The following is a 12051-nucleotide window of genomic DNA, read 5'->3' on the forward strand; positions in this document are numbered from 1 at the left end:
GCTATTTCGGACAATCTGGAAGGGTATTTGTGATGGTCAAAGAGATACTCTGAGCTGGATGTTCTTAGCTGATCCTTGGAGCACGGCTCTGCTGTTTGACTCTTTCTTTTTCCCTTATTTTGACTCTCAGTGTAGTATTTTGTAAGCCTCTTAGAGCTTTGTTCGGATTAGACGGACATTTAAATGGTAGTAAACAATTTTTTTTCCTGCCAGAAAAAGTCAGCAGGAGATGCAGCAACGTTACAATTTTCCTCCACAAATGGATGGGTTTCTTTGAAGGCGTTCCAAGAAAATGATGGAAACACCAATTCTCTTGATAACCCTGGAATTTTCGCGTCTAACCTTGTGCTTAAAGTTTACAACGTGGAGTTGGTTTGGCTCCATTTATACTGCCTGTTTCTGGATTTGCAGGAAGGAAATGGGATTGCTTTGTCTCCTAAAGGGATCCTGCTCCTTTTTGTTACCCTTCAGTTTTGAAAAACAGGAAAACTTAAAACAACCTTTCTCCAAAGGAATGGGGGTAAAAAAATCACATCATTGATGATATGGCTTACAGAGAACAAGCTGTGTAGTCAGAATTTATTTACCATATGACACATTCACGTCTTATTTCAGTAAAAAGTTGCACAGGGGTAAAATTCTGCCCCATTTCAGTAAAAAAGGAACACAGGGATAAAATACAAAACACAGAATGTAACATCTGAAATCTTACCAGGAAGCTTACAAATTGCAATATCTAAGCTGCAAATGTTATTTTTTTAATTTGATTTGTCGCAGACGGGAAATCAGCAAAATCTCTGTGATTAAGCTCTGTTTTGACCTTCTGGGACTATGTGTTAGATTCAAGGCGCTCTCGACTTATGACCACAATGGAGTTTCTGTTCCATTTTACGACCTTCTTGTTAAGTGACTCATTGCAGTTGTTAACTTAGTAACCCAGTTGTTAAGTGACCCTGGTTTCCCCCTTGACTTTGCTTGTCAGAAGGTCGCAAAAGGGGATCACGTGACAGTTTGACCATCATAAGTACATGCCAAGCATCCAAATGTTGATCATGTGACCATGGGGACGCTGCAACAGTTGTAGGTATGAAAAACAACCATCACTCAGTTTTTCCCAGTGCTGTTGTAACTTTGAACAGTCACTAAATGAATTTTCATAAGTCGAGGACTATCTGTGGTTCGTTTTTCGACTCCACAGCCACAATTCGATAATGGTGGTTTGCCCTACTTATAGAGGGCGTCTCCATATCTATCATAGCCAGTGCAAATTCTGTGCGGTGTTGTCCAAATCACACTGGGCTGGTCAAACCAGTCCTTGTTCAAAACAACTAGTCCCTGTTTAACAAATACACATATAATTCACTGCAAAAATATATTTCTTTCGGACACTGGTTTGAATGTGCTTTGGCGTTATATTTGGAAACAAAAAGTCATACTTGCTCCTTTTCCAGCATGTCGGCTTTTCTCAAGATCTTCATGGCATAAATATGACCCGTATCTTTTTTCTGAACTAAGCGAACCTAAGGATTTAAAAGAAGGAAACTTTGAATCGGGGGCTTGCAAGTTTGAAGCACGAATTCAAAATGAGCATGAAGTTGTTCCCCTCCAGTTGTTCTCAAGCTTAAAGCAAATGTTGGCATTACCAAGGCCATTTTTTTCTATCTTTAGGGCCTTCAGTTCCAGAACATCCAGATGTTTCTGTATAATTCAAGATCCCTGCAAGCTCCATCCATCAACAAAGTCATCTCTGAAGACAATTAGCCAAGCCAAATGGAAAGTAGCAGTAAAGGCACAATGCAAGCCAAGCACCAATCCTTCAGAGATAAGATCATCTTTATGGTCATTTTTTTATTGTAGGCACACTGGCCCATCTTAAAAATGAAATTCTATTGCCTGCTCTCAAAAGAAAGTATATATCTAGCTATGGATATACATAGCACACATATACGCATGCTATATACATACATACATACATATGTTCTGCTTCCGATATCATGAAGGAATTCACTTTATTTATTTATCCATCCAATTTTTATGGGTCTTGTTCATGTATGGAGGTTGCAGGTGATGGGTAAATCATATAATTAATGGGAAAAATAAATAAGCACACAGACAAAGAAACAACAACAACAAAGTCTGAAGTTGGCAAGTGAAGCCTACTCTGATATATGAACTTGATAGAGAAGCAAAGAGTCCCAGTTAAAAATCAGAAATCTTTAAGGCGATGTGACAAAATAAGAGATAACAGAATAACAGAGCGGAAGGGACCTTAGAGGTCTTCTAGTCTAACCTCCTGCTAAGGCAGGAGACCCTGTACCATTTCAGACAAGTGGCTATCCAGTCTCTTCTTAAGAAATGAAGAACAATGGGAATTAACTAATATTAATTAACTAATTAACTACCGCTCTTTGACATCTGAAGGAAAAGCCATAAAAAAATAAAAGATCTTCTATTCATCCTGATGGTTTTGTTCTCCTTGAAGAACGGTTGAAGAATTAGGTACGTCTAGTCTAGTGAAAAGAAGGAGTAGGGGTGATATGCGAGCAGGCTTCCAGTATTTGAGGGGCTGCCCCAAAGAAGAGGGAGTCAAGCTATTCTCCAAGGCACCTGAAGGCAGGACAAGAAGCAACGGATGGAAACTCATCAAGGAGAGAACCAAGCTAGAACTAAGGAGAAACTTCCTGACAGTGAGAACAATTAATCAGTCGAACAACCTGCCTCTAGAAGTTGTGAATGCTTCAACACTGGAGGTTTTTAAGAAGAGACTGGACAGCCATTTGCCTGAAATGGTATATAGGGTTTCCTGCCTGAGCAGGGGGTTGGACTGGAAGACCTCCAAGACAGTGGTGGGATTCAAATATGTGAACAACCGGTTCTCTGTGTGGATGCCGTTTCCAGAAGTCCATTCTGGGCCTGGGCAACAAAAAAAATTAGCTACCGGTTCTGCCGAAGTGGTGCAAAGTGGCTGAATCCCACCGCTGATCCCAGCTCTTTACTTTGTTATTCTGTTATTCCTTCAAAAGCTTCACGGAGTTGATTCCGTGATCCTGCCAAGTTGTCACGAAGATATCCCGGAAAATAATTCTTATGAAGCCCGACGTCTGTTATCACTAACCTCGCCAAAAGCGCCTCTTCCAATCACCTTCAGAGATTCGAAGTCATCTAGGCCTAGCCTTGTCCTCTTCAGCCTCAAAAACTCAGTTTCTTTGCGGGCATGCTGGGATCTCCGAAGCTTTTTCTGAGGGCAACCAGAGCAACGTTAAAGACTGCCGTGCTTTGAAATCATTTTTAAACCACCAGGTGGCACGATAGGCTAATTGAATTCAACACAAGGCTTCTGCCTTTTACATACGCCAGGGCAAAGAGACAGCTCTCTCTTGTCCCCGCGCCTTGAACAAAACAAGCCTCATTTTACATTGCTATAAAGAAGAAATAATGTCACGCGCAATCCAGCAAGTCCTAACATCGCAATTTAGGAAGAAATGTGATAGCATCGCATAACAGCAATAATTAATAACTACATATAATTTGGAAGAAATATATATGTGTGTGTGTGTGTATACATACGCACACACACACATACACACACATACATATACACACACACACACACACACACACACATATATATATATGAGGGACGTGGTGGCTCAGTGGGTTAGGACGCTGAGCTTGTCGATCAGAAGGTCGGCAGTTTGGCGGGTCGAATCCCGAGTGCCGCGTAGCAGAGTGAGCGCCTGTTACTCGTCCCAGCTTCTGCCAACCTAGCAGTTCGAAAGCACGTAAAAATGCAAGTAGAAAAATAGGGACCGCTATGGTGGGAAGGTAACAGCGTTCCGTGCGCCTTTGGCGTCTAGTCATGCTGGCCACATGACCACGGAGACGTCCTCGGACAAGCTCTTCAAAGCTCTTCAGCTTTGAAACGGAGATGAGCACCGGCCCCTAGAGTTGGAAATGACTAGCACGCATGTGCAGGGGAACCTTTACCTTTAATATATATATATATATATATATATATATATATATATATATATATATATATATATATATATATATATATATATATATATATATATATATATATATATATATATATATATATATCCTATTAAACATTAATATATAGAGTACATCAATAATTCATTCTGTGATATATGGCCGTAGTAGAAAGCGATGCGTCTGTAAAAGTTCCACAAATGGGTAAACTCTGAATTGTACAAAAGGAGAATCTAACTTGGTTTGACTACCATAATCACGGTTTATAGCTTGTGTTTTCCTGACAGAAGGACTGTTAATATTTTAATTTTTTAATTTTTTCTGGAAAATACAGGTAGTCCTTGACTTGTGATCACTGGTCCCAATCATCGTAAGTTGAGGACTATCTGTGTATATGGAATATGAGGAAGTTATTATCTTGTAAATGTTAACGTCTACCTGACATAAATGTTCTAACAGGGGGGCCCTTATCACTATTTTATTTATTTACCTACAAAATATTTATCACAGTGCAGTTCCTTTAATAGAAATCGTGTGTGTATATCTGAAAACATTCTGGGGTTTTTTTGTGTGTGTTATTTTTTGCTTGCCCTTTCTCCCATTTACTGCTTCTGATGACTTTTTCTGGCTGATATTATTAAAACAAAAGCACACACAAATTTGCCTGCAACTTATGAAATCACTAAGTACTGTACCAATCCCAAACAAGCAAAAGTATAAAAACGTCCAGCTTCGTGAGTGTCTGAATTACCTCTTCATCTGCTAAGCCTTCTTTCTCCATGGCTACTTCTAGTTTCTTCTGCCTAAGTTGGAGGTACACACACAGGGGGAAAAAAAACATCACATATTATGAAACAACCCACATTTTTTTGCAAGCCATTGTTTTTTGCATGCCAAAACAACTAGACACAAAGACAGTTTTTCCCCCCTGCCATCACCCTGTTAAACATGTAATTGCCACAGTACTGTCTTATGCCTAAGGATATCTAAGCATGTAGTAGGACAGTACTACTATTATCCTTCTCATCTTTCCTATTGCCGACTCCTGTTGGTATCTTATTGGTATCCATGGAGGCACGTTGTCCATGGATTCACGATGGGTCGGACACGACTTCGCAGCTAACAACAATTGGTATCTTATGACTTTCAGCTTGTTGCTTGTATCTTACGACACATGATTGTTATCTTATGATTTATCACTTTGTTGCTTGTATGAATACTGAAAGCTTCTGCATGGGAGACAAATTCCTTGAGTGTCCAATCAGACTTGGCCAATAAAGAATACTCTAATCTGTTGTAGAATTGGAAAAAAATAACGGTCATTTCACTTCAAAGACGGAAAGCTGGGTCCAAGGTTTGAGTTACACAACACAAGCCAAGTTAATAGTTATGGAGATCAGCACTTAAGGAAAGAGAGAGTCTTTCTCATTCCAAAATTCTACTTCTGTTGCATTATTCAAGTTCTCATCCAGATCTCTTTATTTGTACTTGAGACGGGGTGGGGGGGAGGGGGGGAGAGGGATTTATTTATTTATAACTACAACCTGGCCAAATTTCTCCCTCCACTTCCGGGATGCTAAACCAAAACCAAGAAAATGGGAAAGAGAGACCTTGCAGGATTCAAGCATCACGTGAAGTCACGGTCCACGTGGCCATGATGAATTGAAGGAACGCAAATGGCTGCATCTGAAGCCAAGCAAGCTGTATTGTGGCTTAGTGGAACGTCTGAACCCAGGCATCATAGTCTGTACTGAAGTTTCCCAGCTTGGCAACTTTAAGACATGTGGACTTCAACACCCAGAATTCTGGTGTCATGGTTCCAATAGATGAAACTCTTCAAAGAACTTCGAGGCATTGTTTCCGTTAATGAATCTTTATTTGAGTAGCATAGCATCGGCACTAACACAGTCAAAGCCAAAAACTAGCTTGAGTTCCCCTCCCCTGAGCACATAGTATCAAAGCACAATTCCCTCCCCCCATTAACAGTCATGAATCACATTCTCCAATTAGTTTGAAATGCAGGCTTCCCCTCCAGTTCTCCAGCCCAATTCTTTATCATCTCTTATTTCAATAACCTTGGTTCTCACACTAGGTTCAGTATTGTTATGTCTAGCTAAACTCTCGTGCACATTCCTCCCCCCAGCATCATCTAACTCTAACTCTAACTCTAAGAGTAAAACATAAGAAGAGAATGGTTGCCTCTCCATCTGTTGTCAGAGCAAAAACATCCAATCTTAGCAGCGCTGACATCTGGATGTTGAAGTCCACACGTCTTAAAGTTGCCATAGTTGAGAAGCACCGATCTGTACATTATGGAGGTATGTCTCCATAGTTCGTTTAGTAACCGTTCGAAGTTACAACGGCGCTGAAAAAAGTGACTTAGGACCATTTTTCACGCTTACGACCATTGCAGCGTCCCCATGATCACATGATTTATATTCAGATGCTTGGCAGCTGACTCACATTTATGACGGTTGCAGTGTCCCCTTTTGGAAACCTTCCGACCAGGAAAGTCAAGGGGGAAGCCAAGTTCACTTAACTGATGTGTTATTAATTTACAACTCCACGCGATTCACTTGACAGACGGGGCAAGAGAAGTTGTAAAATGGGGCCAAACTCACTTAACCGATGTCTCACTCAGCAACATATTTTTTGGACTCAAGAGTGGTCATAAGTTGAGGAACACCTGCAGTTAAGTGGATCTATCATACCAAGCATTTAATTTAGCTTGATACGAGACCAGAAAAAAAAAATCAAGGTATCAGAAAAAATAATAATAAGTAAGGTATCTTTTATGTCTTACGGCAGTTTTCTCCCAAATTTATTTCCAATATATTTGCAAAACATTTTCATCTAGTTAATTTCTCTGCCATTCAGCGATGAAAAAGGGGACACGCTATTTAAGGGATAAATAAACCAATTGCTATAACCAGATATGTTTTAAAGCTATTTTTTTCTATGAAATATTTATTTCTATAACTTGCAATCCAAGATCCTAGACAGTTTACAAATGCAGCTAGTCCTCAACATACGGTGATAACTGAGCCCCGAAATTTCTGTTGCTATGTGAGACATTTGTTAAGTGAGCATTGCCTCGGTTTACAACCCCTCTTGCCGAGGATGTTAAGTGGATCACTGCAGTGATTAAATTAATAACACAGTTTGTTAAGTGGATTTGGCCTCCCCTTTGAATTTGCTTGTCAGAAGGTGGCAAAAATGAGATCACATGATTCCGGGACCCTGCAACCGTTATAAATATGAGTCAGCTGACAAGCATCCGAATTTTGATCACGTGACCGTGGGGATGCTGCAACGGTTGTAAATGTGAAAAAACAGTCCTAAGTCGTTTTTTTCAGTGCTATTGTAACTTGAAACGGTCACTAATAATAATAATAATAATAATAATAATAATAATAATAATAATAATAATAATAATAATAATAATAATATAAAGTTGGAAGGGACCTTGGAGGTCATCTAGTCCAACCCCCTGCTCAGGCAGGAAACCCTATACCATTTCAGGCAAATGGTTGTAAGCCGAGGACTTACCTATAGAAAAAAAGGGGCAACAATGAAAAAAAAATGTTATGGCGTCCAACATACTGTAGATAATTGCATCTCGGACAAAAAAGTTTCCATCACTTGAAAAATCATAAGTTTTAAAAAATAAATTTAGGGGAAGAAGAACCACTGAGATGTCCATCAAGAAGACATCAGCTGAGCCTCAGGGGTCTTGATAATGCAACTTGACTGGATGTGATCACAGATTATGCTGGATCTGCCGCAGCTTCTAATCGAATTTTGAAGCCAACTTTTCACACAAAAGGCATTGTGAAAGTCTCAACTGGAGATAGCCAAAGGTTAGGCAATCGTGGCCAAATCATCTCCACCCAGATAAGGTTTGCAGCTGGCAAACAAGGTGTGTGAGGTACGCTTTGTCAACAGAAGTGTTTGAAGAGTAACAACGGTTGTGCCCAAGAACAAAGCTTGCTTTGGTCTTCTGGTTAAGTAAGCATTAAAAGAAAATTAACATTGTACACGATTCTCCACAATGAAAAACAAACTGTGAGGACATTTCTCTATTTGCTGCTCCAGTAAAGTCTCTTTGGACTTGAACTTGCCTCCTCGTAGCTCCGCAGACCCATTCCAATAGGGGTAGTCCTTGACATATGGCCACAACGGAGCCTAAAATTTCTGTTCCTAAGCAAGACAGTTGGCAAGTGACTTCTGCCCCCATTTTATGACCTTTCTTGCTACAGTGATTAGGCTAGCAGCACAGGTATTGTCAGAAGGTCGCAAAAGGGGATCACATGATCACGGGACATTGCAGCCGTCATAAATATGAAACAGTTGCCAAGCGTCTGAAATTTGATCACGTGACCATGAGGAGAGTCGTAAGTATGAAAAAAATAGTCCTAAGTCACTTTTTTTTTTAGTACCAATGTAACTTTGAAGAGTCACTAAATGAAATCCAGGTCAATCTGCAGTTTTCTTGGCAACAATATGAAAATGCTCCATCTTTGGAGATTTCCTCTACCCCCTCCCCCCCCCCCAGTTTCCTGGTGGTCTCTTATCCAAGCATTAACCAGGTCTAACCCAGTTTATTTATTCCTTAGATCAGGGGTAGGCAAATGTGGCTCTTTTATGACTCGTGGACTTCAACTCCCAGAATTCCTGAGCCAGCATGGCTCAGCTTGTAAACCTCTTCCTTTTCCCACAGCAATGGCTCGCTCAGGAATTCTGGGAATTGAAGTCCACGAGTCATAAAAGGGCCAAGGTTGCCTACCCCTACCTTAGATGTATATGCCATCCTTCTTCCAGTACTTCCTTTTAACATTTCTCCCTACAACAAGCCCTGAGGCAAATGAAATAAGAAAGAATGGCCCAAAGTCACTTAGTAGCTTTCTGTGGCTGAGGTCTCCTCAGAAGAACCTGTGTCCACCAAGCTCTTCTTGAACGTCTTAGCAATATACTAGTCAGGGTGCTACATTTTAGATGCTGCCTACTTGTTCAGCTTATTTTGGGGGTTCCAACTTTTCACACAGTGAAGTTGAGTATTCTGCGTTATTATCCACCAGGAGGAAAAAAAACTGGGGTATAAATAAATAAATGATTGTTCTCGAGTCGCATGGGCAGTGGGCAACCATGGCCTTCAAGAGAATGTCCTTCCAAGTAAGGGTGGAGTCCAAGGAAACCTTAGGCTGCCTCCATCTATGTGGACATCTGCAGGCAAATCAATTATGATGGAAGAGAAAATTGTAATAGTTCTCCTCCTCCTCCTCCTCTCTGCAAGCCCTTCTCCCTTCTAGCACTGATGATGTTACCTAGTTGGGTAATGAAACGTCTGCAAGAAAGCCACCAAGCTCAGAGAGCACCAAGGAGTCCTCATGTAAGCTATGAGCTAGAAATATTCTCCTCTATTAACAGTCCTCCTCTCCCTTCTAATGTTGATGATGTTACCTAGTTGGGTCATGAAGCGTCTGCAAGGAAACAACCCGAGAACACCAAGGACCCCACAGTCCTCTTCCTCTTCCTCCTTTTCTCCTTCCCCTCCTCCTCCATTCCACAAACCCCACTGTCTCCTAGCATGGATGATGTTAGCCAGTTGGGTCATGAAACATCTGCGAGAAAATAAGCCTAGCTCTGGGAGCACCAAGGACTTCGCAGTTAAACCTGAGCTACAAATAGTCTCCTCTATCATAATGGATTGGCCTGGAGATGCCCACATAGATGGAGGCGGCCAAAGGCTTCCTTGGACTCCACTCTTAACTTGGAAGGAAGTTCTCTTGAAGGCCATGGTTAAGTTCAGAGAGCACCAAGGGGCCCACAACTCATTATTTTGGTTCCCGCCAGTCCGTTCTTGTCCCCAACCAAAGTGTGACCCCAACCAGAGAACCCCATGTCTGCACCTCACCAAAGATTTGATATTAAAGCAGGATGGGTCCTCTAAATACCTGGTTTCTCTTTCTTCATGCTGCAAGATGAGGTTGCTATAAAAGTTCTCCAGCGTAAGCTTGGCCACCGTGACTCGCTCACGGGTGTGGTTGCTCATAGGAAAAGGCGTTGCAGTCCCTGCAGTCATTGCCATAGTAACCTGCAACGAAACAGGGCCCATAAAATAATAATTACTCAACGGAATAAAAATTGTTCCTTGTCTTCTCCTCCTCCCAAATCCAGGGTGGGAATGCAGAGTTCCTCCCAATGTCGTTTGGCAAGGTGACACGTTCTCTCACTCACACACCTCTGACCATCTGAAATGAATAAGCCCAGCTTGAATCATGCAGGAAGCAATGCTGTGTGTGTGTGTGTGTGATGTGTGTGTGTGTGTGTGTGTGTGTGTGTGTGTGAAGCAATTTGTGTTAATATTTTCAGCCTTGACTCCAGACTGCAGCAGCCTTGGGAGTCCTGCAGAATAATGCCAAAACGTCATCGGACGATTGCCAGATATTTAGAGCTAGTCCTCGACTTTCAAGAGTTTGTTTAGCGACCGTTTGAAGTTTCAGCGGCACTGAAAAAGTGACTTACGACCATTTTTCGCACTTGCGACCGATGCAGCCTCCCCACGGCCACGTGATCAAAATTCAGACACTTGGCAACCAACTCGTATTTACGACCGTTGCATTGTCCTGCGGATCACGTGATCAACTTTTGCAACCTGCTGAACGAGCAAAATAAACGGGGGGGGGGGGCAGATTCACTCAGCAACCGGGTTACAAATTTAGCAAGTTCGGCAATTCACTTAACAACGGTGGCGAGAAAGGTCAACGGAATAAAAATTTAACAACTGCAGTCGTTCAGTCACTAACACGGTTGTTAAGTGAATCCGGTGACTCCATGGACTTGGCTTGTCAGAAGCTCGCAAAAGGGGATCCTCGGGACACTGTGACCGTCATCAATGCGAGTCAGTTGTCAATCATCCGAACGTAAATCGCGAGACCCTGGGGGATGCTGCAACGGTCGTTAAGTGTGAAAAATGGTCGTTAAGTCACTTTTTTCAGTGCCGCTGTACCTTTGAACGGTCAGTAAGTGAACTGTTGTAAGTCAAGGACTACTTGTAAACCTCGCTCCCTCCCTTCCATCAATCAGCCCGCCTCTTGCAGCTGGTTTTGACTTGCTGCTAGCCGCCAAATAGATCTCCGAGTTGCTTGCTATTTTATTTTAATTTTTTTAAAAAAATAAATCTTGAAACAGAAACAGAAGGGAACATTCAGCGCCCGCCCGCCCCAAAATAAGAGCAGCCTGAATATAATGGCCTTGTAGTTAAAACACCAGCCGTGTAGCTGCAGCTGGGAAGTCACGGCACACAAACAGATTAACAGCCCCACGGAGCACCAAACACATGATCCAAACAGTTGGCCCACATGAGAAAGTTGTTTTGGAAAAGTCACAAGTGGAGGACAACAAATCCTCTATTCTCTCGGTCAGTCGTAGTTGGCTTAGGGAATCCCACCATCACCACCCAAGCGTCCAGTCTGCAAAGAAGGGACTATTGATAAAGCTGACGTTGAAAATTCTTCCCAATGTGATCGGAGAGGAATGGGAAACATAACCTCGAATGAATTCAGGGACGCTTTCATTGCTGCCTGCAAGGGACTGAATTTCACAAAAGCGGGCCCTGTTTTTATTGCCAGAGAAAAGGAAGCACCCGCAAAAACATGACACAGATCTTAATTCATAAGAGAGGGGGGGGGGGGAAAGGTGATATAAGGAGATAAGCGTGCCCTGGAGAAAAGCAATTTAGGGCTCTGAAAACGTGTCCTTTAGTCACGTCCCCTGGACCCCAGTTCTCCTGCCTGTGGAGTGTGAGCAATATAAATTGTGATTTTCGTCTTAGGAAGAGGAACAAAAGGCTAATCAAAATTATGATGCTACCCAAGATGACTCACGGAGAAAGCCAATTTGTCTAGCATAAGGCCAGATCTGTTCCCTCTATCTGGGCAATAAACAAGAATGGGACAGCTCTTTCCTTACAACAGGACATAAAACCACCACCTCTTGAGTGTGGCTAAGACATAGCAAGAGCAACAGCACTTAGACTTACGTACCACTTCACAG

At 42.0% G+C, this 12051-nt stretch overlaps 1 protein-coding gene across 1 annotated transcript in view; it reads right to left on the minus strand.

Annotated features, from left to right (window-relative positions):
* Positions 1–12051, minus strand: part of STK38L (serine/threonine kinase 38 like) — a 50542-nt gene that overhangs the window by 18877 nt on the left and 19614 nt on the right. The window contains exons 2-5 of the mRNA XM_081330844.1: positions 9951–10090; positions 4748–4799; positions 3116–3238; positions 1437–1520 (exon numbers count right to left, since the gene is read on the minus strand). Coding sequence (XP_081186970.1) covers positions 1437–1520; positions 3116–3238; positions 4748–4799; positions 9951–10084 — 393 coding nt within the window. The 5' untranslated portion in view covers positions 10085–10090. The remainder of the gene's footprint in view (positions 1–1436; positions 1521–3115; positions 3239–4747; positions 4800–9950; positions 10091–12051) is intronic.

Source organism: Vipera berus (assembly GCF_964194415.1).
Source record: "Vipera berus genome assembly, chromosome: 6".
NCBI lineage: Eukaryota > Metazoa > Chordata > Lepidosauria > Squamata > Viperidae > Vipera > Vipera berus.